Source organism: Tenebrio molitor, chromosome 8 (assembly GCF_963966145.1).
Source record: "Tenebrio molitor chromosome 8, icTenMoli1.1, whole genome shotgun sequence".
Classification (NCBI taxonomy): domain Eukaryota; kingdom Metazoa; phylum Arthropoda; class Insecta; order Coleoptera; family Tenebrionidae; genus Tenebrio; species Tenebrio molitor.
This window is the reverse complement of record NC_091053.1, coordinates 248244-275969: the sequence shown is the minus strand read 5'-3', so window position 1 is coordinate 275969 and position 27726 is coordinate 248244. Positions and strand designations below refer to the sequence as shown.

At 35.1% G+C, this 27726-nt stretch overlaps 1 protein-coding gene across 6 annotated transcripts in view; it reads left to right on the top strand.

The window, feature by feature from the left end:
- The window catches only part of RhoGEF3 (Rho guanine nucleotide exchange factor 3), a 157232-nt gene that overhangs the window by 78172 nt on the left and 51334 nt on the right, over positions 1-27726 (top strand). For 5 of the 6 annotated variants that reach the window (XM_069056564.1, XM_069056563.1, XM_069056565.1 and 2 more), the window contains one exon: positions 7912-7965. The exons of the other annotated variant lie outside the window; for it this stretch is intronic. In XM_069056564.1, the coding sequence (XP_068912665.1) occupies positions 7912-7965 (54 nt within the window). The remainder of the gene's footprint in view (positions 1-7911; positions 7966-27726) is intronic. 6 annotated transcript variants of the gene reach the window in all.

Here is a 27726-nt window from a genome sequence, read left to right as displayed (position 1 = left end):
CAATAAAGTTGCGCCGCAGACGCAACTACGTTGGTCGAGTCCATTCTTCGATTTTTAGGGAGGGAAGGTAGAACTGCTTCGCTTACCGGCCATGCGGCGTCAGAGGCGTACGTTCATTCGTGATCTGCTTTGCCAGTGTTCGTTTGGTTGTTTCGTGATTTCAGGGTTGTTTTCCAATAAAATCAGTTCTTTTCAGAACTAAATAATTTTTATTTCTTCATTTGAGCGAGGTTAGTTTTGATAAAAACGGTATCACAATAATTCAAATAAAAACGTATGCCCCCATTTCTGAACGCAAGTGATACGCCACTGGACAAAACTTCACGGACAGATTTGGATGACTCAACGTGTTCTCCTTAAAGTGTGCGGACTCTATTTTTCAGTGTCATTAACTCATTATTGTCTTATTTCTTGTCTTTTGGTACAAAATTTGGTAATTGTTCACTTTAACTACTTCTGGAATTTTCGCGTTTTTTCTGGCTAGACAGCCTCAGAGGGTCCTCCTAGATCGTGTCCCACCATTGAAATCTTGTGCAATTGCCTTTTTTTAATCTCTTGTTGTATTTCAAGGTCGCGTCAAGGTCGCGCCAAGTCTTAGTATAACTAAAGGGTAAGGAAAATTTTCATTTGCACAAGGTTTGACTGATGGGAAACGATGTAGGAGGACGTCCTGAGGCTGTCTAGCCAGAAAAAACGCGGAAATTCCAGAAGTAGTTAAAGTGAACAATTACCCAAAATTTGCTTATAGGTACAGCATTCACGATTGTTTCAAATTCCGACTGTCTATGAAAATCTGACATTTTAGTTGGCAAAATTTTGATTTGGCGTAATAAATCTATTTTAGGTTATAATTTTTAATTTAATTGCACTAAATTAATTACGGAATTGACAATAAGACGAATATTTAACAACGAAACGTCATATGACAGGACCTGACGCCAACTTAACAAAAGATATCTTGGCCTGCTGCGTGTTTAAAACAATCGTGAACGGCTAGTACTTTTCTAACTTTTGAAACGAAAGGTTTTAGGGTGGTACAGCCTGGTCTTTAAGGAAATTTTGACATTGACAATTATTTAACAAAAAGGACAATATTACAAATAAAATAATTGTTTCGGTAAAGTTTGTCTAGGTCTTAGGGAATGGCCGAGCGGGGGGAACAGAGAGGTGCGGGAAGGTGATCGGGTTTACATTTCTAATGGCTTTAAGATTTTGTGTCAACGTTAGTTTTTTAATCATAACTTGATTAATATTCCCTCAAAATTATAATAATAAACACCATCGTAATCACAGAATATCTGTCTTTAGTTCTTAAAGAATACATTTTTTCGATTTGAGGCTTAGTTTTCGAGCAATGGAGTGAGAAACGTAAAAACCCGGCAAAATTAACGAATTTTTGGCGAGGGTCAAACAGAGATACAGCCATTTCAATTTTATTCTTTCCATAAGACGTAATACTTTTTTGAAAATTGTTTATTTTTTTACAAGCAAACGGCTACAGAAAATATTACAAAGTTTCTACCAAAAAAATACTTGAACATCGGCTATCCGATAAGCTACCTAACTCGAAAATTTTGAGTAACGCCCTTTTGCACACGACAATTTTTGAACTTTTTTTTTTGGAAGTTCACCCATACATGACCAATCGATTTAGCAAGGTGTCGGCTTTTTGCCATTAACTGCCCACACGATGAACTTTTTGAGCCTCCGAGTTCTCCGTTAATCGGAGAACCAGCGAATATTTTTGTCAATTCATTTCGCGACGAGAATTTTATAATTCGTATCACGCGACTTGGCAATCATGGAGCTGACTATCTGGCAACAGTGCGTTAAAATGTAGCACGAGAGCCCACCGTTCAACTCCGCAAAAAGAAAAATATAATTGACTCGATAATATATTTGCACCATTGCTGAACGTTTTGATGGTTTTCAATACAAACATTTTTAAATGAAGTTTTTATAAAACCTGACATTGTCAACTTGTAATCATTGAAGGATATTTTTTTCAAACATCGTGGTTTAAGTCATATATTCCTAAATTGTAATAGATTAGTATTACTTTTTTGGAGAAATAAAGAGAATAATTTAGGTGTGATGGCAAGCTCGAAATGGTTTAGTTGTTTTACTCAGACAGACCAGCAACAATTCGTTTAGATTAGAACAGAACATTTAAATGGTTTTTTCAGTGTTTTGGGCTTTTCTAGAAAATCAAGAGTAAAATTATGTTTACCATTCAAAAAAATGACCTTGAAAAGTAGAATGCAACGGTAAAAAATTCCATTTCATTCCGTTGCATTAAGGAACATAATAATATGGTCGATTGAATGTTTATTTCAAGAAAAATGAAATTCGTTTTTTCAATTTTTGGGTTTTTCTAAAAAATGAAGAAGGTTAAATTATGATGTTTATAGTTTCAAGGAAGCGTCTTGAAGAGTACAAAATTCGATGCCATAGCTTCTAAGAGGGATATCCAAAAAAAACACTATCCCCTCTTTTTTTTTCAACTGAGAAAAAACTTTAAACCACTGGATTCTTTCCGTCAGGGTGCTTCTTTAGAGCCGAAAAAATTATACCTTGCTCAATTGCCAGAAATTACATAGAGCGATGATTCTTGCGACAGTGAACAGTCAAAATGATAAATAAAAATGATAAATATGGCAACTATGGTAATGACCGTCAACGACCGCATAAAAATTGACAGAAAAACCAAATTTTAAACACAGAATTACGTTTATTTGTATTTACCATTTAAATGTTTCTCAGGAAATAGTCTGCCAAAATATTCTCTCGTGCATGTCAAATTGTCTCATAATTTCCTCTTGTGCGGACTCAAGAAAATTAAATTATCGACAATTTGATATGCACTCGGGATATTACTTGTTGGCTATTTCCTTCGAAAAATTTAAGCCACTCAAAAAAACTGATTGGTTGAAATTTTCTAAGTGGAATTGTCAGATATAATTCCTAGTGATTGAGAAATTCCCGATAATTTTGTGTTGTGCTGCTACGCAGTCGGGAATTTTTACAATAGCAGACATGAGTGGGTCACTAACAAAATTATCTGGAATTTTTCAATCAGGAGAACAATTCGATATGAGTATTTACCCAATAAATAAATGCTGTAAAATCTCTGATTTAACTGACATGTAAAAAATTATCGTATAATTCCAATTTGATTGGTCCAATTTTAAAAAATAGAGCATTTTCATTGGCCAAATTTTTATGAGGTGAATACTCGTTTACATTCTGAGTTTGATCACTGTAATTTTTTTAGATTTTAATTATTTTTTTGAAGAAAGTTGGTACTAGCCTTAGCCAATTCAAGTTCTTCTCCTGCGTCTTCACCATTCCAAATTTCGATCATCGAATGTGCATTCCCCTCTAAAGTTCAGCTTCCAAACGAAGCTTTGTGGCCAGATTGTCAATTCAGTTGTTTGTGCAGTGGAACCAAATAAACAAATTTTTTTACAGACTCAGTGTAATGTTTTAACTTTTATTTTTTCCCAAGATTCTCCTGTTTTCTTTACCATATACTATGTATAAAGCGGCCACGGTTCGAAAAAGACTTGTTGCATTTAATTGTAAGGCTAAAAAATCGATACCTCGAGGATGAAACGATATTTAAAGTACTTTAGCATTTTACTCCACTCCTATTCATTTCTCTATTATGTAAGACTAAAGCTGCTTTTAAGGAAATCTGTGAGCAATACGTCGAATCTAAACTTTTTGCTTGATGATAACGAAAATCCCCATTTAACATTGCCAACAAATCACTTCCCCTAGTTTTTCTAACAGAAATGTGGAGACCTGAAAGTTGAAATAGCCTCAGTCATCGACGCAACGAAAACCTACATAAAGAAAAATTGAACGATCGATCAGTCACTTTCCTTGGAGTTAGCTTTGCAGCTTTATAATCTTTCTAATCTAGCTAGTCTTGGTAAATAGACAAAAGGGACCCGAGATAAATCTGCCAAAACATTCAAACTGACATGCCTGAATTCAATAACTACAAATTAGAATCTGATTTTAAAAAAACCGGTGTTTGCTTTGGGGTTTTTGAGCCGAATTTACACATAAAACAAAATTACGCTTATGAAACGTGAATTGTACCATACGCTTGTTATACTTGCAATTACTGTCACGGTTTCACAGCTTAAAACTGGCTTACTTACTGAGTAATTAGTCTAATTGCTACACACCAAACGAGGGGAGAACTTGTCTTTTATGACCATCTCTATTTTTGTATATGCTTACATGTATAATTAACTAAAACTACTGGCGCCAGTAGAAAACTTGAAAGGCAAGTCATAACGAAAAAAATATAGATACCGACTTTACATTATTAGTGCTATTTTTTGGTTACTGACTTATATTAAATCCATAAAAAATCGAGTCATTTAGTGTAAAAATCCTAAACTATACTGAGGACAACGTAACATTTTATCTGCCCCGCCCATTTCATTTTCTTAGTTACCAATCAAATAGGTTGTTAAGACGATCTGATTTACACAGTAAAAATTTCTGACATTCGAATTGTCTTAATGACATTTTATTTTTTAGAACCTAACAGCCCTTTCACAATGACGTTAACGTTACGTCGATGTTAAAACGTTAATGTTAACGTTAGATCTAATTACATGTATTTTAGTATTTTTTTTTAAATTATTTCCGTTGGCTAATGTTAGAATGTAACGTTAAGAATTTAGAACATTTCTGGGTCTAACGTTAAGGCTAACAATATCATGTAACATTAACTTTCATCATAACGCCATTGTGAACGGTCTACACGGAAATACATGTAATTTTGAATTTCTAGATCTAACGTTAACATTAACGTTTTAACGTCGACGTAACGTTAACGCCATTGTGAATGGGCCTTAAAACAAGAATTGTGGACTTGACAGCAAAATTCTAACCTTAACTTTTGTACGTGGCAAATGTGATGAAAAGTTGTACAGATTGAATTTGGCTTTGATTCTGATTGGTCAATTTTCGTGGGCGGAGCAGATAAAAAGTTATGACGCCAATACTATAATAAAATAATCACAAGAAATTCATTTTCATTTATTTCAAACACCCTTACTGATTTCTGTTTCGTTTTTGGATAAAAATATCTGACATTCACGAGAAAATGTATATTTTATTTACTTTGTTTTCCAAATAATGTTATTTACGTTGTTACGTAGGTAAATTTGCTTGGATAATATTTGTATTTTTTTACACCCACACAATAATTTGCAAAAATATCTGTACCGTCACTGTTGTTGCTAAAAACGAATGCGGCAATAACTGTACGTCCATGTACAAGATTTTATGTGGTTTGTAAACTTGATGTAAAGGCACATTGCAGTAATAACTGCTGTTTCAGGTCTACCACCAAGTAAACTTTTGACAATCTCACGTACATACATACATTGCAAATGTTCTTAATTAAGTTAGTAGTACATGTTCAGCAGCAACAACTTTGCAAAGGTTCAATCATAAGGTAGAGCCTCTGGGCGATAGTTTCTAAAGACTAAAGGAGTAGTAATTGAGGTTAGAACAATAACTTCAGTCGACTCTTCTAGAAATAGATGTATGCAATGATAATTGTAGATTGCTATTCAAGTGGATAGCAATAAAGTAAGTAGCGACCCTATCTGAAGAGCCAACAAAATAACCATTGTTTGGCGATTTTGGGTTGTGCGCAAGCTGTGGCCTGAGCCAGACAAGGTGCTTTCTCAAACAGGATAATCGCGAAAGCACAATGAAAATTCATAACAGTAGATTGTGGACAACCACCTACCGACAATTTTGTAAGTAGGCAGAATCAAATGCAATGATAACTGATAAATGCGAGTCACATTTGAATTTATCAACTGAAGAGTGCAGAAAAAAAAATTATGTTCATTGTTTTACTAGAGAACAGAACCTTGTCACGTTCCCAATCCCTGCTTTGCACATCATCAACCCCAACAAAAACATTTCCCTTAAATCCATACATACCAGCCGATATCCAGTTACCCTATCTTTCTTTATTCAGCACTCACCCTCCTTGTTACGCTTCCGTTTCACTCCGACAGAACAGCTGTTTTACACTGTCGAAAACAAATCAGTGAAGGTAGAAGTTTTAAGTAGCTGCTGTATGGGTTCGTTCTTGAATACGTAGCTTTTCAGACATTCAATATGACATACTAGGGAAGTCTGTGTCTTAAGAAATGAATTTTTATCAGTATGTACAATCGCGAGCATTAAATCTTGGTCGTCAAGGTAATTTTGAAAATTCCCGCTACTGTCACAGATTAAAAATTTTGCCTGCTTAATTAGGGCCAATGACAATACAACGTCAATAAAAAAAATGTGTCAAAGTTTTATTCTAAACATTCAAAATTATGGCCCCAATGTCGTATTTTAACAGAATTTAATAGAATTTATTAGAGGTTATTAGGCCCGTTTCACATCAGAACACTTTTCATTGCGTCAAAGAATGACCTTGACGACCAAAATTTATTGCCCGCCACAGTACATACTTATTTTTGATTTTATGTTTTCGAGACACTTTTTTCTTTATCAGAAGACAATTATGTAGATATGTATTATGTATCGTGACGGAGCAAAACTACATACATACATGTTTACATATTTTGCTTTTTCTTTCAACAATTTCTTGAATCTTTGTTTTAATTACTTTATCTACCCTTGCGGTTAAAATGCTACTTGACCTTTTGATTTGAATAGATAAAAGCACACTTTAACATCTGCTATAGAAAAAATTAATTTGTTTTTTTATTTTCTTTATGTGTATTTATGAAATGGTGCATTTGTTTAATGCATATTTATGGTTCTTTCAATGAACAAATGTTTTATTTTCGAGTACCTGATTTGACTTGTGTCTTAAATTAATTTTGTTAATCTAAATACATATTACATAGGTACATGTACATACCTAAGTATCAGGGGTAAAAATTAAGTGGTATAATAATTTGAGAATCACCTTTTAAATATAATATTGTGTGTACATTATTAGGTAGTGTATCAATCTCCCTAGAACACTATTGTTATTGCAGCCATTAAACAATAACAAATATAAGTCTTTTAATGATAAAATTTTTTTTAAAGCTTTAACAAAATGATAAGAGTAATAAATGTTACTCAGTTTTTGTAAAGACAGAATGAAAATCATAAATTTTTTAAATCGAATGTTTTTCTTTCATAATTCAGAATTAATTCAAAGAACACATTTATGAAATTCGTATCAAAATAAAATTATTAGTTTTTGAATTACATATTCCAATTTTAACATTCACAGCGAAAAATTACCAAGATTTGTCATACCTCATTGTTGGTAAACAGCCAACAAACATCTGAAATTCCATTAATTTCAAAAACCGGTGATGTTTTCATGATTTCAATGATACCAAATTTTTCCTAAATGGTTGAAAGGATTCTCAGTGAAAAACGATGTAAATTAATGGAGCTGTTATTGAATTAAAACGAAATATTTAGCTGTTTCATTAAAAAATTTAAAATTTTTGCAGAATGTTCTACAGCAATATACAATCATTCCTGAATTTTTTGACAATTTTAAGTCGATTAGAAGTAGGTGTTTTTGATCGTGCGGTAAAACTTGACTCACCTTGTATACCAAAGACGTAAAAAGTACTTCAACGCTATATTTTTTACTACACTTGTCATATTCACTTCTAATTCTTTTCCAAACCTGTATTCTGTATTCTACTTGTGATATTTATTTTTGAGCTTTCCGAAGTGTTTCACAACAAACATAAATATTTGCCGTACGACAAAGCCACGTGATTCTTCACAGCACGCATAACATATCAACAAAATATCTTTCTAATTTCGACTTTTCCTTCTGTACTTGTATCTTTCTCATGTTCTTATTCACTAGACTACTTTTATTTTATTCTCTAGCTCCCTACCGGTCGTCGGTGAAGTTAGCGAAGAAGAATTGTCTCCGCACATGGGGTAAAGTGATTTATAAACATCTGAATGTTTGGTTAACTTATTGTTTCATGTTTCAAACACACACACACATCATCATCGCATCAATAAAAGCACAATGAATGGGTGATCTGAACCCCAGCCCCTTTACCTTTTGTAGATTGTCACCACCCCTGTGCTGTCAAATCGTTCATGGTTATGTATCATGGATCATGATGGATTTTTGTATTGTTTTTTATCCGTATTCTCTGTGTTTTGTCAACTTTACGCTCCAAAACTGGTACTAAATTAATCTGTTGTTAACTAGACATTGTTGTTACAATTTAAATTGAGCAACTTTGTCGTTAAGGCTTTTTTTACAAGGAATAAGAGACTTATTGGGACGAAATTCCTATAGGTACGCTACCAACCCTTTTATGTTTCCACCCCTGTCTATCATTGATTTTTTGCAAGAGCCCAATAAATAAGTTATCAGTGGGGCACGATTACTTTCGGTGTTCGGGTTAAATCCATGCGCCACCCCTAAAAACGTCATTATCGAATAATCCACCGGTGGCATCTTCCGACCTAGGTTTAATAATAATACGCCAAGAGCAATATGACAAAGAGGAAACATGTTACATATTCGGGTTTCCCTTTCTCGTCCTTAGAAGAGGCGACATTCTAACGGTCACGTAAATTATGAAATGGAGGTCAGTGCAGAATTGCAGCTATTGGACGAGTTCAAGGCGACCTCATCTTTTACGTAACGCTGCTGTAGTGCTGTATTCACTTTCGCGAATTCATTTACCGACGGCATCAAACAGGTGTTTCCGAATTCAGCCGATCGCGTCGCGTCGCGCACGAGATTGACCCTAAACCCAGGGGGCGCTAGGGGCGACTCCTCCCCTACCACAGTAGGCCGGTGATTCCGATGCAAGCTCGTCGACCGCGTGTGCTTTCGGTTCTTCAGTAGACCGTGCTTGTGTTCGATGGTGTTGCATGTTGCATCGTGTCGGCGCGTATGGGAGCGCGGTGCAAGGAGTGAGCGGTGGTGAGTGACGTGCGGACATGTCTTCAAGAGAGTGTGCCGACAGGCACAGCTGGCATTTCTCGTCGGTAGACTGCCTTTCGTCGAGGATGTGCACGGCGAGGTCCTGGGACGCGGCTCTGATCTGCCCCGAGCTGGGGGAAAGGCCGCTCAGGCGTGCCACCATGTAAGGAATCGAAATTAGATTATGCAGTTGTGATTTCGAACGTTTACGGACGGATTCACGACTTGAAAGGGGCCTCTTTGGTGTCGGTTCTCCCGTTTTTCTGACGAAACTCCGCGTCCTTGAGACGGCGCTTCCGAAAATGTTCGCTCGCACTCGTCTGAATGGGAAAGAATAACAAGTCAAATGTTTGCCATCGCAGAAAAATATACGTTCCATTATAGCAAACTTAATTAAAAGCTTGAACAAAAAAAGTACTCGAAGTCGGTGTAGGTGTGCTGTTGCGGTTAACCTCTTGCCTGGTTTTCACGGTACCACTTGTTTTTATCTTTTTCGTAGCCTAATAACTATGTTAACCGCAAAAGCTCATGTTTCTTTTATTTTTTCCACGAAATTGCCCAATGAATTTTGTTGCAATTGATGACGACACAGTGCATGTAAAATGGATGTACATAATTCGTGTTCCTTGTATATACATAGTTCCTCTCACTATTTTTGGAACATAAACAAAGTATACCCTTAACTCGGTCGAAATTTAATAGCACTTTGTGGTAGCTTTATGACAAATTAAACTCAGCAGTTAATTTTCATTCGTGTTTTGAGCCAGGTTTCATCAAATTACGATTTTTGAAGGTTTACCAACTTCAGTTTAAGCCAGATGAAGAAATTTATTTTCTATAAAAGCCTGTATTTTGCATTTTTAATTTTTATTTCGCGGAAGTTGCTCATCACGTGGAGTGGAATCTATTCTATTGCAAGTATTTTTGTGAGGTCGAGTTTTTCTTTCCTGTTTAATATACAAAATTGTACGAAAATTAATGCTTAACGCAATTTGTACAAACACCCGTTGGGCCCACTGCATAATTTCTATTTCTTAACAGATTACCTAATACTTGCCAGTATTACATAAAGTATGTTATTTGCACGTGCAAACCGGTTCCAATACTACTCGAGTTTTCTATCATTGATGAAGCAATGACGCATGTCATTTTATTTTGATAGTTATTTTGGCCGTAAATTTCAACAATGTATAATAAAAAGTTGTTTCTTCCGTCCTGCAGAGCTGAAACAATGATACATTGTTTTACTGTAAGTCGGAGGAAATGTCGGTGTAGATCCGTAAGTCTGTACAGATGTGTTATACTATTGATCAGTGAAGTACAACAAAAGACAGCGAAAGTTTCTTGAAATTTTTCAAGGCGGCTTGTACGACACCTGCACCAAAAGGAAGTGGACTATTTTACTTTAAAGAGGGTTATACAAAACAGCAGTTGTAGGGAAATCATAGAAAACAATAAGACATAAATTTAACGTTTGGAATAATACATTTTTATTGTTACTAGTCAAGATGAAGTGTGAGACCCGCACCTGTGCTTTTTAAATCACCTTATGATTTAATAATGAAGTTACTGAATTACGCCAACAATGTTTAGACCGTAATATTAATTAATTGTTTAACATGCTTATGTCTTTATGCAATATTTCTGGCTTTGGACTTCCTAGATCGATACAGCACTACATTAATTACCGCAGGCATAACAAACTTTCTCTTGGTCTCTTAAAAAAATGGGAGACAAAGATCCGTGAAAGGTCAAAGACAATTCCTTCGCCTGTTTGTGCTTTATTTTGCAACTACATACATATTTTCTTCATTACGGGAATTTATTAATTACAAATTGTCGCAACACTGTAATGTTTTTCTAATAATAGTTGCGCACTGATTTAGTTTTACTAAACTCGGTTTTTATTAGAATTCCGTCTGTAATTGTTGAACGACCGCAGTGTCAACAATGAAGTTCTCGTTATTGATTTATTTATTATGGTGGAAACAAAGTTCTAATTAATAACCCCGGCATCACTTATTTAATCAAAATTTATTCTTGAAATCATAATGATGAAATCGACCTGGTTTGTGATTTGAAATTCATTGCAAAAACTTCACAAAAGCTGGTCTATTTATGAAGATAATGAGCTGTTGATGAAAGAAATTTTCAGTTGCGTTAATAATTGTTGATTGTCGAAAGATGTCCAGTTGTAAATTCAGGTTTTAGATTTTGCAAAATCTCATCTGAAATAAAGGGCAGCTCATTGAATTTTATTTGATCGGCACTCGATATTCATTGTGTACTTAATTCTATGAGAGAAATGTCAACCGGGAAAAGAATTTACTTGTAATAAATTGCACAGAAGAAAATGTCACATTATTCGGCCACAATTTATTATCCACTTCGATTTCCGGTTCTCGAAAGGAAAATGTATCGCTATTAATGGACCATACGAGCATACGAGGAAATAAAACTCGTGAACTTCAGTTTTAACGAAATTGTATATCTTCCGGTCCACCATTTTGAATTTGTGAAGAAAATCGTAGTTACTGCTGTAATTTATTTTACGTACTTGTAGGAGTTTCCAATTATCTGAAACTTGCATACTTCGTAAAGTGGAGTGGAAATTTGCAATTCATAATGTTAATAGTCAATTTGCTTTATAAATACCGTGTTTTACTACAAATTACTTTAATTTTGTATTCGGTTTCGTACAAAACGCAAACCGGAGCTGTTCGTGTAGTTTAAACTCGGTGGGTATTAATTATGAACATCGTTATTTTAAGACATAACAAGGAACCGTTTTATTTACGTATTTGTGATAAATATTCATACAGTTTTAAATATTTAATTTGTGTTTAAAGCGTAATTATCGCGTAACCAAATTGTAAAAGAGATAAAAAAGAAAGCTATAAAGAATTAAAGTTATCTTCTAAATATTTACAAAATGTTTAAGTAAACCCGTTAAATATAGTGTTTGTTAAAGGATTCTCTCGAATAGGCGGATCTGTGAAAATTAAATTGCCTCATACCTGACTGTTCTATAATTCGAGCTGTAATTACAATTAAGTTGTTGACACTTTAATGCATCCAACGAGAAGAAATTTGAAATAGATTTTTTTTTTTATTATTATATTTTGTAATCATATCTGTAAACAAAACAAAAACAAAATCAAGTTTAATGTATTTTTTTTTGCCGAAGAGTAATGATTAAACCTTTCCTTTTCCAATTTTCTTTTTCGTTTGTAGTTCTGATGTATTTAAGTACTTTGATACTCGCGTAAATCTTCGAAACTGTCGTATCTTAACCTATTAAACTGACCCAACGAACCTAATTAATTCCCATCCGGAATGTGGCTAATTCGCAGTTAATTCGTAGTTTGCATAAATTGACGCCTCACATTCCGATTTTCCGTTAGATTAAATGGAGCATTCGTTCTTGGCCATCACCAACCGTTGCTAATTTGATCGTTAATGATTTTTGAACGAGATTTAAAAAATACTTTGACCGTAGCAAAACGAATTCGTGTGATAATTCGCAATTATATTCCAATTTGAACAGTCTCTACTGCACTCTGGAAATTTTAAAGGAAATTGAAATGCATCAAAGTCTAATTTGTAAAATGTGACTTAAAGGAAAATCGATGGCAGTCGCAAGGGTTGAACTGTCAGATGAAGAACACATATGTATTGGCTTCCCGTCTGTCAAATCGACAATTACTCCTTTTATTTATAGATTAGAAGACAACACTGGGAAGATACCAGTTTCGCTTGAACGTAGTGTTTGCTTTCCGCATTTAGAAAATTCGCTTATCTGTTGCTTGATACGTTACCGGAAAGAATATTTCGTGAGGTATATCAAATAACTTTTTATTAGATGAGTACAGTTTTAGATGAGAGGGAAACTTTTTGAAAACAAAGCGAATTGACTGTTTTCGAGGTGATTGATCGAGTGCTTCGAAATTACTTCATGTTATTGTTTAATTTCGTGATATTTGATGTCACGAAAGCACAAAAATGATCGTAGAGTCACAACTTTTCTGGATAAAGCTACAAGTGTAAAGCTTTTTAAAAAATTAAGAATTCTCTGGAGTTGCAATAAAAAGAGTAAGTAAGAATAAAGCACCAGAATTGTTAATTTTCGTGTCTACGAAAATGATAAATTAGTTAATTAACCTGAAATTGAAAAAAGCGAGAAGATAACAAGGGAAATGAGAAAAAAATTATGATAGTTCAATTCAATCTAAGAGGAAAGTTTACTCTTGCTATTTACGTATTCGAGCAAATGTTATTAAAGCATTTTCACAGAACGCGTAATCTAAACATTACTTTTATTTAAAAAGTAATAAAAAAGTTTACATTGGTATTAAAATAGTAATATTGCGACAAAATTACAAACAGTCGAGTGTTCAGAAGCATTTATTTTCACTTCCGTGGGAGTTTAAAGGTTAAAAGAAATAAATGAATAACACAAAATCCAATCTCATGTTCTTCTGATTTGAAATCCGAAAGCATCCAAAATCGGCCCACGGAGAAGGGCACTAAGATGAATGACGGGAAAGTAGAAAATGAATCCGAATTTTTGGAAATTATAAAACTCTGACGAACAGAAATAACTTTGGAGGCCGATAACACTCGAAATGGATGTAACAAAAAATTAATTCAATTTCACTCTTTTCTTTTCGTTTGCACTCGATTATCTCGAGAGTGAAAATTTATGTAAAAAAAATAAAACGTACATATTGTTTCTGAAGGAGAGTCTAGAGTTATTGTGGTTTTTATGTAAATTGCATCAGTTTTGACCTTTCGTCAAGAATATTACGAGTACTGTTGAAAAATAAATTTCAAATTATTCGCCTTGTATTTATTTAAAACAACGAAATTAAAATGAATATAAATCATTACAGGGGTTGTATATTTTTTATGGCGATTCGTTATTGCGTAAAATACAAAAGATATGAAATATTTGAATTCCTGCAGATATTAAAGGAAAACCAAACAGTCTACGACGAAATACATTTTCTTTTAAAATTGTATATGTACTTAGATCTTCTAAAACTTGAGTCTTGCACGAAGCAAAAATGAAAATATCAAAATATCTCTTAAGGGAAAGTAATTACGTAAAACAATTTCTACCTATACAATGCTTCCACAAAGAAAATTGCCTGCGTCTATTTTTTTTTTTACTTTAGACGATACAGCCAACAGCCGTTTCAGGTATTCGTCGAATAATGAAAATTTATTAATGAAAATGTATTTTAAGCTCTCTTGATTCAGACACATAAATTGGTTGCCTAAAAAGCATCATTTCTTTTAATGCTGTTGTCGTAACTCTAGATATGGTCGAAAATTTGAAACATTTTTTGTAGACATCTTGTGTGATAAAATTTGATTTTCTCAAAATATATCCTATATCAAAATATAATGATATTTCCTTCAAGGATTTATTTATACCTCAAGCAAAAATATATACATACATATTTCCGTTTCAGATTTGTTCAAATTGGGTCAACTATATGTATATTCAAGGAAATATGAGTGAAATGAAACATAAATAGAATTGATAGAACTAAGATGGGTGTGCAGGACCAAAAAGATATATTTTTGAACCTCATACATTATTATTTCCGGGCAGTGAATTGGTTTCATCACAGCGCCAGCGTCACGTTTCGAGGATCGAGTGAGTTCGGGGGAGCCGAGTTTAACCAAGTGAGCGAGAAACAGTCAACTCTGGCGCTGTCCGTCACTTCCAAATTTTTATTGTGTTTTCGTTTTCTTTTTCTTTGTGTTGCTAAATTTAACCGATCTCGGTGCATAGCTGCAGGACTAACATTGTAAGTTCATAGATGGATGTAGCATTCAGTCGTTCTCCATGTGAGACTAGAGCAAGATGCGAGTTGTACGTTTATTACATTAGCGCCGTCAAATTTTTAGGTTAGGTTTTAACCACATTTGTGATAATTTTGTTTAAATTTGCTTGAAATTGCCACTGTATTTTAGATATTTAAATAGATTTGAATCCAAGTATTTATTTCGTATTTTAGTTATCACAAGCCCGTTATTCCTGATTCCTACAAGTACTACCATCAATTATGAACATCATATAAGTTTTCACTTCTGTCGTGCGGTCTTAACCACACACTCTTTTTGTTTTATTTTTTGTAAAAATGTATATACAACGTGTCTCAGAAATAAGTACTTTAATTTTAACTGATAATAGAACTCGTTAATAGCGACAATATATTTAAATAAATGTATTTTTTTCCTAAACCTTATAGTTATCCAATTAAAATTATTGAAAGATTTGGCACAAATTTCGCTACCCACCTATGGGGATTACTTGCGTCGCCGATGCCGATAAACGAAGAACAAAAAACAAATGCAAGAAAACTTTCACTTGTTTCTTGCGAACTGCGCCCATTGGCCCGTTGCTGTAACCTATAATGATAAGGGTGGAAAAGAAAAAAGAGAATCATATGGTAGATATTAAATGAAAAGAATTTTATTAATAAATATTTTAAACTTAAATTAGTGTATTAATCCGTAAAAACTCTTGTGAAGTAATTAAAGTAATCAGTAATCATTAACCATTACAAAAGTGCTCAAAGTGACCATCGTTATTGTCAATACAATAATGAAGGCGCCCACGAAATGATTCTTCCGCTCTTTCCAGCATTCTTCTGTTATTACGAATTGTTGTGGCAGAATTTTCCATCCGTTTTCTTAAAACTTCAATTGTGTCATTTGGGATCGAATATACCAAGTCTTTCATGCACCCCCCACAAGAAGTAGCACGGAAATTCTCTACATTCGAGGAACACTCCCCATGCTTCACCATGCACCAACACAATATCTATGTATTCACTACTCGAAAATAAACTCGCCATTTTCACAAAATTTTAGCTTAAATCACAGAATCAAGACGTAAACATCTGCCTTGTGCAGTCGGACAAAACTAACTAAAAACTACACCTCGGCCGCAGAGCGGAAAAACTATTCTAAAAACACAATGTTTTGCCTTGATTTTACAAAAAGTATTATTTCACGGTCACTGTCATTGGGTCAAATAACTTTAAAATGCGAGTAAATAGACAGCTTGTTAATTTATTGGGGGGAAAATACTGAAATGAAAATTATATTTCGAAAAAATGATACATGAAAATTGTATTGTTCTTGACAAGAACTGTCACTGGTTAAAATTAATGTACTTATTTCTGAGACACGTTGTACATACCTTCATACCTATAACCTTGTATACATTACATTTCCTAACTCAATGTCAGATTGATTTTATTCGATGTTTTGGTGTGGGGTTTTTATCTCGTAGTCAAATGACGACAATTTATCAACCTCCGAGATGTTACTAAACGCTGCAATTTTTCTTTTACCGTTTTATCTCCGACTAAAATCACCAAAAGCGCCACGTTTTACACTTTGTCTTGGCCAATAACCCCCACAAGAAGTGTCTTCATCAACCACTATTTTTACCCTTTTGTTCCGTATTGTGAATCCGTATCGTTCGTACAACCGTCTATAGTCCATTCATTTTAAATCTTGGGTAAAGTTGTAAACTCAAAACGCCGTAAATTACGAAAGCGGCAAGTTTTCATTGTGTGGGTACTGTAAAGTAGTAATCCCTCTGTTCACATAAAATTGGTACCACGTCGTACTTTCACCATCTTATCGACGAGCAAAAGAAAGAGACCTTAAAGTATCCGCAAATAAAAAAAAATTAAAACACATTTTGCGATCAGTGACCAAAAAAATGTTGAGATTGTTGATTTTGTATTGGGAAATTTTGTATTTGAGAAATAAGATTACTAAATAAAGAAATAAGAGTAATTAATAAAGTATCCATTACATGTATACTTTAAAGTAAATTAATAAATAAAATATTAAAATATTTACATAAACAAATAGAAAATTAATCGTCATCTGAATCAAATTCACTAGATGATTCACCAGTATTGGCAACAAATATTCCAGCACATTAAGAATAATTTGTTCAGACTGATAAGTCAAATGACCCAAACCACCTGACATATTGAGTAAAATTAACGCACTGAATTCACTTTACACAACAGAAGTTATTTCTTGAACGGTACAACTAAGACTGTAATTGTTTAGTGGCTTACGGCCGGCCGGTCCTGTATTTTTAAAATTCTGGAAAACCCCATTATTATGTACTTTCTGTCTACGCTTGGGATGTCTTATTATTACCTGCACCCGTCGTATAGATAAGGTAAGCAGAACATATTTATAGTACCTAAAAACAGATGTTTTACTGACGAATGCAAATGTATGTTAAATAATGAGCCACCCAGAACACTCGATATTTGTCTCAAGAAAATCCGCGGATAAATTTAACTACAAGAACGCAATGCCCTCAGAAATTTAATGTTTGGGTTGGTATTTTTAATAATCAAATTATTGGGCGATTTTAGTAGTAAATTTAAACACAAACATATTTCGACATTTTGATAAATGTGAATAAAAATGTTTCTAATAACTTGACCATTTAACAAATGTTAAATTTAATCAATTTCTTAATGAAGTAGGTACCTGAAATCACGCAAAAACTATTTTTCATGTTAAATTCCTATGGTCAGGTTTGGTAGTTGACACTCGGTATTGAACACAGTTTTAGATTCACTGAGTTTCGGACAAGTGTCAAAGCAGGCAAGTTTTATTACTAAACCCAAGATTTAAAATGAATGGACTATAGTCAATTTTGTCTATTTGTTGGGCACATCCTGGACATCCCCTTTAAGTACCACTTCCCAGTTTCCAGAATGCAACGGTTGCAGTTTGCGTCTGGATAGCAGACACGAGTGCAATCGATTGTGTGCCGACAACCTCTTCGGAGCAATCCTGCGCTTTGGGGTGCACAACCCCATCCGCCGCCACACTCTGGACTCTTCTTCCTTCTCACTTCTAAAATATCGTCAAACCCCCGAGCGCTGTCACGTGTTGATAAGGGTTGTCGATGGCTGTGCACCCACTTACATGCAAATGTACATAACTGGAACTGCATCCCGAGGGGCTTTGTATCCGATCGCATCCGTCGACCGCGGTGATTTACTCACAATTGAACCGATAAGACGTGGTGCTCGATTACTTGTATGGGAATCCCGGATGAAATTGGATTCGAGTCGCGGATACGGTTCTCGTCCGTAAAAGACACCAAGTTTGTGTTGTTAAGTGATAAAATCGCGGAAAGCAACATGGCGGAGGGTTGGTTTTATTACCAAAGTCGCGGCTTTGACACGAAAAGATGAGTAAACAAAAGGAATTTTCACGGGCGGTAGATGCGGTGGGCGGAAAGTTCAAGGGTGCAAAATGAAGAAAGAGGAAATCGTCAGTTTACCCGCACATATTTGTGTGTTCCGAAACTGAACCGTGCGTCATATTTTGTGGTGTTTCAAATTTTTAATTCAATCTTGACTGGATTCCAAATGACGTATTTTTATGGAAAATTTGACCGACGGCGCAAAATTGCTAGTTGCCAACTTGTTAAAATCAACACCGTTGTGCTTTTTCGTTCTACCAATTAATCACAAGCAATAATGAGCTGCCAATATCAGGTCTCGCTGTTTACCTGCGCAAAGACCAGGTACACTGGCCCAATCATTAAAATAAATCGATGGAGCTCTTGCGAATATGATATTCAATAGTTTTTTTTTTTGTATCGTCCACTAGACTGCAGCGACGGTCTGTTTCATTTAAAACAATATTCGACTATTGGTATTTAAATAAACACTACACGCGAAATTCTGTCCGGGATGGATAAAAAGGGATGACATAATCGGATTATCATATCAAAGCTACACACTTCATAATTTCAAATAAATTCCTTGACGGGGGTACAAACCATCTGCATTACTAACGGACGTACGTTGTCTAGAAAATTCTAAAGTTTTCTCAGAAACGTGAAAAAATTTTTATTGGGGGATTTGTTCAAATGATCTTGAATTTTACAGAAATACCATTTCTACTTTTATTCCTAGATTTATATCGGGCGTTTAAATGAAATCCTGGGCTGAGTAGGCGTTGGAAAAATTAAACCGTTTAGAACAGTGTAAAGTTTGAATTTCCCGCCGTTTGACACGAATGACATTTGTTTATGTTTAATCGGGACATAATTGAATATGTTTGTTTTCAGCAAAGGGGGCCCTTAGATATTTGCTTCGAGAATAGGAATCGTTACGTTATTCTATTTTTGATGTAAAACATTGCAAAGAAAGAAAAAAAAGAAAAAATGTTTGGCTCTAAGTTTTAGGTTAGCTGTCAACATGCTCCAATTAATCTACGCTTTAAAAAAGCACAACAATTGACGGTTTCCAACGCCTTCCCAGCCCAGGATTTCATTTGAACGCGCGATATTGTGATATTTTCTGGAACACTCATTTGCACAGAATAGATTTTTTGTCAGTTTAATAACCAACTTCATAAATGGCAGTTGAAGCAGTTGTTCTTATCACAACAAGCATAAATTTGTAAATATTAATGTAAGTGTCAAGAACAAGTGTCGGGACATCACCTAATTAGATAACGTTACCGCCGCCCACGAACACGTTGAAGACATTCCTGAACAATGTTCCTTTGATCTTTTGAAGTGTACTTTGGTGAAATGCATTCAGTGCAGTAAACGCAACAAGCGACCTGTTTTCATCTTTAGTGCGCTCTTTGATTCCGACTATTGTAAACTTTTTCATTGAGGCTTACAACTCCCAAGAAAAAATCCACAGAAGCTTTTCAGAAATGCAAACGAATGTTGTTATCGTGAAATTTGTGACGGGAGTTGCAGCAACATACGGCAACGCGTTATTAATTAGTTTGCAACAATCGGCAAATAAATATTCTGAGAAACGTTGACGCCGCATCATAAATTTATCTAATGTTGTAATTTACTCGGTTCACGTTGTTCGATTGCATAATCGTGAAACATGGGAATCCGCACCCAGAATTCCAATGGAAATTTGTTCTGATATGTCACAGAGAAAGAAAATTTCATAAAAACGTGACGTATGATTCGTGCTAGGTACGGTTCGCTTTGATTTTTTTTGGCTTCGCTTCTGTTGTGTTCAGATTCGGTGCTAAGCAGAGAGAATTAAGTAACTTCGGCGCCTCTTCAAACAATTTCCACGTCTAATTAGCACAAAAGGACGGTTCAACGTCTTCGTTAATTTTAGTCTCGCAAACAAGACACGAGAGCAGGGTGGCAAGGTGCCAGTGCTAAATAATTTTGGCTTAATATATAATTCATCAGCTGCTCTTCTAACGTTTCGGTCTCTGCAAAATCAGTTTCAAAATTCCGTTTATCACCCACCGAATTAAGCCCCACGCCAAATCAACCGATTTCTAATGCAACCACACGTTGACAAAATTGTCACGAAAACTCGTTTAAAAAGCAGAGTTTGTTCTGGGAGTGAAGTGAGGCTTATTGAAAACAGCCGAAAATAATTGAGACTCTTACGTTAGGGGTTCGTTTATTGAAAGAAAAAATCGCGCTCGCCTCTCCCAACCAATTTTCGATGGAAAAATGTTGCCCGTTTTAAGGGAGATGATCAATATTAAATTAATAAAATTGCACGGATTTTGATATTAGCGGTTACGCGAAAAAACCAATTTACAAAATGGATCGAGATTTAATTAAAATCTAATAAAAAAAACTTGGAAAAAGTGTAGAATTCGCCCAAAGAGTTTGGAAGCCGCTCCTGAACCTTTTCAGGAACGAGCTTTTGTTGCACAACAGGAGCCGTCAAAGTTTCTTAATGAAAACAAATTAATTAAGTTGAGTATTGTGCACGCTTTTTGGAAGTAAGCGGCACGTTCAAAATACTCACACTAATTTCAATCTGAAAGACAAAAGCTGAGTCGCTGCTAGCACCGTGCCACTTGACAACTAGAAAACTTACGATGCAATCACGGACAACGGTTTTTATTCGTTTACCAGTCCTCGCAGCAGGTGAACGTATTTTCGACACGGTTTCGTCGAAATAATCACGGAAGAATCGACGTTATCGCGTAATCGAGTCAGTTATTTTCTGGTTTTAATTTGATTTTTACGTCCTGGTTTATTGCATTAGGCCGTTGCAGTCAGTTAAATTGGTACCAATTTAAGTTCATCACGACGATAACTACAGAAACTCGATTAAATATTTTTTTACAACGGAATGCACAGCTCTGTCCTGTTCCAATTTTGGCCATCTCTTCGGACCTATATGCTTATTATTCAAATGAGTGCAAACAGGTTTTGATGGAGCGGTCCCGCTGTGAATATTTACTCCAGCTACAGCAGGAGCTAATCTGAACCAGGCTGCAGCCTGCCGAAGGCATCATCACTCAATTATCCCTAAACTAGCTTTGTTTTGCCAAAATTACGTCAACAACTAATAATAGATAATCAATCACGCATTAACTATTGACTGTTCACATGTTTTTCTATATTCAATTTAGGGGTCGTTGCTGTCCTGGGAGAGTCTGGAAACTTTTCTTTTCTGAGCTAGTGGAGTTTTTATGTAGAGTTGATTTCGATGACGAGTAAAAGGGATTAGTGGTAAGGACCAGTAAGAACTTCGATCCCTGTTAGTACAAGGATTCGCCTTTGCTTGACCGATCGGCTCAAAGCCAATAAGGTTAAGAGTCGAAGAAGGTTTCAGTAGCACTGATGGGTTGTTAACTAAGGAAACGATGCTAAAATAAGGGGATGAAAGTAACAAGAAAAGAACTGGTTCTAGGTTGTTTCTTAATATAGTGGTCGAATAACACTTGAATTTTATCAAAGACGGAATTAGAGAATTATAAAAAATATTGGTTGAAAAGCTTTACACGATTGCACAAGATATACATATTAAAAAAAGAAACACCAATTACGTCTTACAAAAAATTGTCACTCATTGGTAAAGAATTTTTCTTTTCCCAGAACCACGATGAGTCGTCTTTGTAGTTTTTTTTTGCCAAACCAGTTCACGTTGTTCCGTTTCGTTTCGAACTTTCATGTGGATCTGTATATTACACATGTTATGTCCCTATAAATTAGACTGTCTTTATTGAATTCTCCTCTTCTTTATTGTCCTTAACCATCTTGATGTTCTTTCGTCGTATCCCAATAGTGACTACGAATTCTGTAGTTTCTTTACTGCGCTACAAATCATTCCGATAACATTTTTGTGCGATTTAAAACATGTGCTCGTTGGTAGATCCAGAAATGTCTCGATTTTTAAATTCACTGCAGATTTAAATTTCGTTTACGCAGAGTGTGTGTACTTGGAAGATGAATGCGAACATAAAGATGATTGCTCTTAATAGAGCGGTTATCCTTTTGTTTGGATTACTCCCAGAGTGCCCGAGTTTAATGGAATGATAGACTCGGTTGGCAACGAAGGAAACAAAAGACGTCTCCTGCGGCTCTTTTCATCATACGTTCAATCTAGTGTGCTTTCTTACACGACGTTCAAATTCCATACTTCACATCAGGAGCGTAGCCAGGTTGCTAATATTAGGTGGGCCACAGGTGGGCCAACAATTTTTTTGGGTGGGCTGCTTAATGAAGGCATAAAACACACAAAAAACTTACCTTAGTGTAAAGCAATTTTTCTGTTATTATGACTGTCGTCAAATTTGTTGATAATTTCATCCGTGTTTAGAGCTTTTGCGGTAGAATGTTCAATATTTATTATTGCCAGATGATCAAGTCTTTCATCAGTCATTTTGTTCCGAATATATGTTTTAAGTCTCCTCAAACAGGAAAATGTTCTCTCACAACCGGCACTAGAAACTGGTATTGTCACTGAGATTACTGTTAGTTGATACACTTGTTGAAAAACTATTTTATAAACTTCTAGCATATCTAAAAATTGCAATATGTTTGTAATTTTAACATTTTTTTCACTTTCAAAGCGCTCGATTGTTTGTGGCAAAATGATAAGTTCTGCTTTAAGGGCTTCCAAATTTATTTCATAATGGGCAGCAAGAGGTTCCACACACTCGTATTTTAAAAACACAGAACTTTCTGGATGAAAAACACTGACAGCGTTGATAATATGTTCGCATTTATTGAAGCGATCATCCATGGCGCGCAAAATTAAGTCTAATGTGGGGAAAAATATTCCTGTCTTAAAATGAGAATCTTCAAGCATTTCTTCTTCTTGAATACCGAGTTCTGATGTGATGAGATATTGTTCTAGGCGCTTTGGAATCTTTTTAATTCTTCTGGATGGCTTTGTGTCCTTACTTGGTATTTCGATGTTGTTATCTTCACAAATTTTAACGCTCTCTGAATATAATAATGCAAACTGTTTGTCATTTTGGCGCATTGCCTTCAAAGTGTCTTGTGTAGATTTTAAAAGAATATTCGCCTCCGTTAGATTGGAAGACACCTTTTGAAAATAGTCACTCACCCCTTTTAGTAATTTTAAAATATTTTCATACATACATAAATTGAAAATAAAATTGAAATTTATTTGATATAAAAATCCGCTTGCCTCTGGTGCCCGATCACTTTTATCCATGATTAATTTATTTAAAAATACAAGTATTTCAGTAATTAGTTGTTTAAATGCAGAACATGCTTGAACTTGTGCTGTCCATCGTGTGTAACAAATTTTTTTTAATTCAATAGGTTTTCTTTTGGGATTTAAAAGCATTTGGGTTTCTATAAATTTGGAATGAACTGCAGAGCCAGATATGAAAACGTAAACTGCTTCTAAGAGATCAAAAAATGTCTTTCCGTGGGCTAGGCTTTTGCAAATATCCACAGTAATTAAATTTATACGATGATTGAAACAATGCACATACACAGCTTTTGGAACTTCATCACGGAAAAGTTTTTGAACCCCATTTAAGCGACCACTCATCACATTTGCTCCATCATATGTTTGAGCAACACAATTTTGTAAATCTATTTTACATCGAATTAATAGTTCTTTAAGATAAGTTAGCAGTGCTTGAGCGTTCAAATCTTTAGCGGCTTTGTATCCTATAAATCGTTCATAAATAGTTCCTTTTAAATAATAACGTAACACTACCGAAATTTGTTCTGTTTTGGAAATGTCTTTTGTTTCGTCACACACTACAGCGAAGCATGTAGCCTGATTAACTTCAGCACTTATTTGGTCTAAAATCATTTTAGAACATATATATAAAATTTCATTTTGAATTTGCGGGCTTGTATACTTTGCGTTTTGGGGTAGATCCTCATCTAATTTTTTTTTAATAATGAGATTGTATTTCGAAAAAAGTTTTAATAATTCCAAAAAGTTTCCCCGGTTAGAACTCTGTTCATTTTCACGATGTCCCCTTTGTGCAATATTTTGTGTGGCAGTATACATTAAAATATCAATGACGATTCCTAAATATTCACGATTCTCTTTTACTAGAGCCAAATGAGCTTCATTAATCTGACTGGCCACAGATATTCTTGGATTTGACTTTACCTGACTATAGTTAATCCATTTTAGATGACAGTTTCTGTGCTCGGAGCTAGTTTCATGCTGTTTAAATCCAGATTCTTTCTCTAAAGCTCTTTTCCAATTTTTAAAACCAACACTAGTAAACACTTGACTAGGATTTACTGAAAAATGTCGGCACACAAAACAAAACGCACCGTCATTTAATACACTATATTCCAACCAGCTAGGGTAGAGTTTATACCATGAACTATTAAATTGTCTAAATTTATCATTAAATTTCGTTCTCGGAAATAACTTCAAGATTGGTTGCGTGGGTCCATCAGTAACATTTTGTGAAATATCTCCTGGTCCTGGAGGTTGTTTGTGAATCGATGGCTTTTCTTTTTCACTTTGCTTATTTTTGTCCAACAACCATTCGTTAAATTCGGGAGATTTTTCATCATCTCCACCAGGGTCGGACTCTGAGTCTGATAAGACGTCACTTTCAAGTTGAAGATCTGGTGTACATTGAGGACTGGACACAAGGGCAACTTCAGTTTCAGCGCTTTCAACCAGTATTTCAAAGCCAGGAGGCTGCTTTTCAGTAACTTTTGTACTTGTTGATGGTTCCTCTGACGATTCTTCACTTTTTTTTTGCTTCTTATGTGACGAAAAAAAATCTTGTATTGTTCTTTTACCACTCATTTTAATCAGTAACACAGTACCACAGTCCACAAAATAAAATGTCAATTATAACACCAGACGGTAAAGACGAAAGAAAGAAACTGAAAGCTGAACCGGGAATTAACCCATATGATTGTTTTTTGACGACTAAGCAGTTGATAATGATAACGTTGTCGATAGCTTGGACGGGCAGGTCTGATTTAATGACTCAAGTATTTTTATGGGCAAAAATGTTATGTATGTATGTAAAGGATATTGTTACTTTTCAGATTAGGTACTTATATTTCTTGTTCTAAAAATTTTTTTTTTTTTAACATTTATTTAATTCAAAAATATTTTCTTAGTTTCCTTAACGTGGGCACACAGGTGGGCCGGCAAATTTTGGGGTGGGCCAGGCCCACCTAGGCCCTCCCCTGGCTACGCGCCTGCTTCACATTCACCTAAAGCTTCCTTATTTGCCGGGTATTTACAGTTTTCCTCGAAACTAACACTCTGGTTCAGCATAGCAACCAAAACAAGAAGTGTGATCAGATGTACATTTCCATAAACAAAAGAAAATCTAACTGTGACGTCACACTCGGGATGCTGTCATCGCACCGGTCGGGTCTTTGTAATTTTTTTCCGAGCCGACTATGCTATTATTCGACAGAATCGGTGAGCCTTGACCATTACGCGCAAAAGAGATAGCTCCAAATCCGAGCCGAATGGAGTCTGTTTATACAAGAAATTGAAATTCAAGTGGATTACTATTTAGCCCCTCGCAATGTATAATGGTAAATGCAGCGGGTTGAGATTTTGATCTGCGCACATAACGCCGGCTTTCATTTCACTCTATCGAATTTCGATATTGCAACAGATAGTCAGTCGGTGTATCTTAACATTAGTTGGGCTCGGAATGACAAATACGAAGCACATGTGTAAAATGCGGTGGGTAAATGCACACTCATTAGAATTCTAATTACGTTATGTACTCTTTAAGGTCCGCCGACGCACTCTAAAATGATAATATTGCGGAGAACGTGTACAGAGGAAAGAAAATATTTGTAAAAGCGAAGCACCGGCGGAATACTCAGACGAGATCAGTTTGCTTGCTAGTGCTCGGCACAAGATAGTCCACGGAACAATATGTTTTAGTCGATTTTGCATTGGGATTACGCTGTCAGGCTGTCAATAATGTTTCAATAGTGCCAGGTTTGCATGTGCAAAGATTGTTGGCGTCATTCGACTAGCACAGGAACATGCGAAAGTTGCACTGGCGCCAATCAGTTGGTGCCACTAATCGCTGACCCAGGAAAGTAAGAAGTCGGCGAAATTTCTTGGTGATGAATTAATTTTCCGTAATCAAAAAATATGTAGATATAGTTTATTGAAAGTATGTAATATATCGCGCGTTCAAATGAAATCCTGGACTGAGTAGGCGTTGGAAAAATTAAAGCGTTTGGAACAGTGTAAAGTTTGAATTTCCCTCCGTTTGACAAGAATGACATTTGTTTATGGTTAATCGGGACATCATTGAACATGTTTGTTTTCAGCAAAGGGTGCCCTTAGATATTTGCTTCGAGAATAGGAATCGTTAAGTTATTCTATTTTTAATGTAAGAAAGTAAAAAAGAAAGATTTTTTAGCTCTAAATTTTTAATAAAATACTGGGTGCCCCAAGATTCGCGGAACAACTCAATGAGGTAATGTCAATTCATGTTAGAAAATAACGAGAAAAATAATTAAAAAATTCTATACCTCTTAGATTTGAAGATATGGGGGCCCAAAAGGTGCAGCTTTGATCTCATTTATTTTAAATAATAAAAAAGATTTTGACTATTTGTCTTTTACTAGCCAGTATTTCCAGCATTTCCAAGTAGTAATTTTATGTTCGTTTTACCTCAAACAGCGTACGGCAACACGGCTTTGATTTTTCCCTCTCATTTCCATGGATACAACAAAAATTAAATATTTGCAGACTATTGGGATGCATAGAATGTTTTTAAATGTTGCCACATTTAGTGTAACGAATAGGTCCATATCTTCTACAAAAAAGAACATTGATTTTTTTAAACATTTTTATCTGATCTCTTAATGACTACTTAACAACGTACTACTACGTTGTTCCGCGAATTTTGGGGCACCCAGTATAATATACAAGGGTGTACATATTTTTAATGTGCCGAAATTTTACCTACGAAGTTGTGGGACAACGAAGAAGACTAAAAGCAATTCAAAAAATTGTACATACCACAAAAAATTAAATGTCATTTCATTTTTTGACAGAATTTTTAAAATATTTTTTCCGGGTTCTACTCGTACATAAAACCAGTAGCTTGAGGTTAAAATTATGCTGGTTCATTCTGGGACCCTGTATGTATAAATGCATATTTGAGTGTTTTACAGCACATTGTATTCTATCAAATAACAATTTTTCTACTGCATATAAAGTACATGTATTGGGTGATTCAAACTGATTGTGGCCAAGTATGGCAACTATGTACGAAAATTTATGTGGCAACTGTGTGGGTAGGGTAGAGTTGATATTTCTTTGACAGTTCATAGTCGCGCAATTTTGAAAACTGTCAAATCAATGTGTAATGATATAAAAAAATCAAATGCACGCTTATGAAATGTCGTACAAATGACAACTCTACCTCATCCACACAGTTGCTCACATAAATTTTCGTACATAGTTGCCATACTTGGCCAC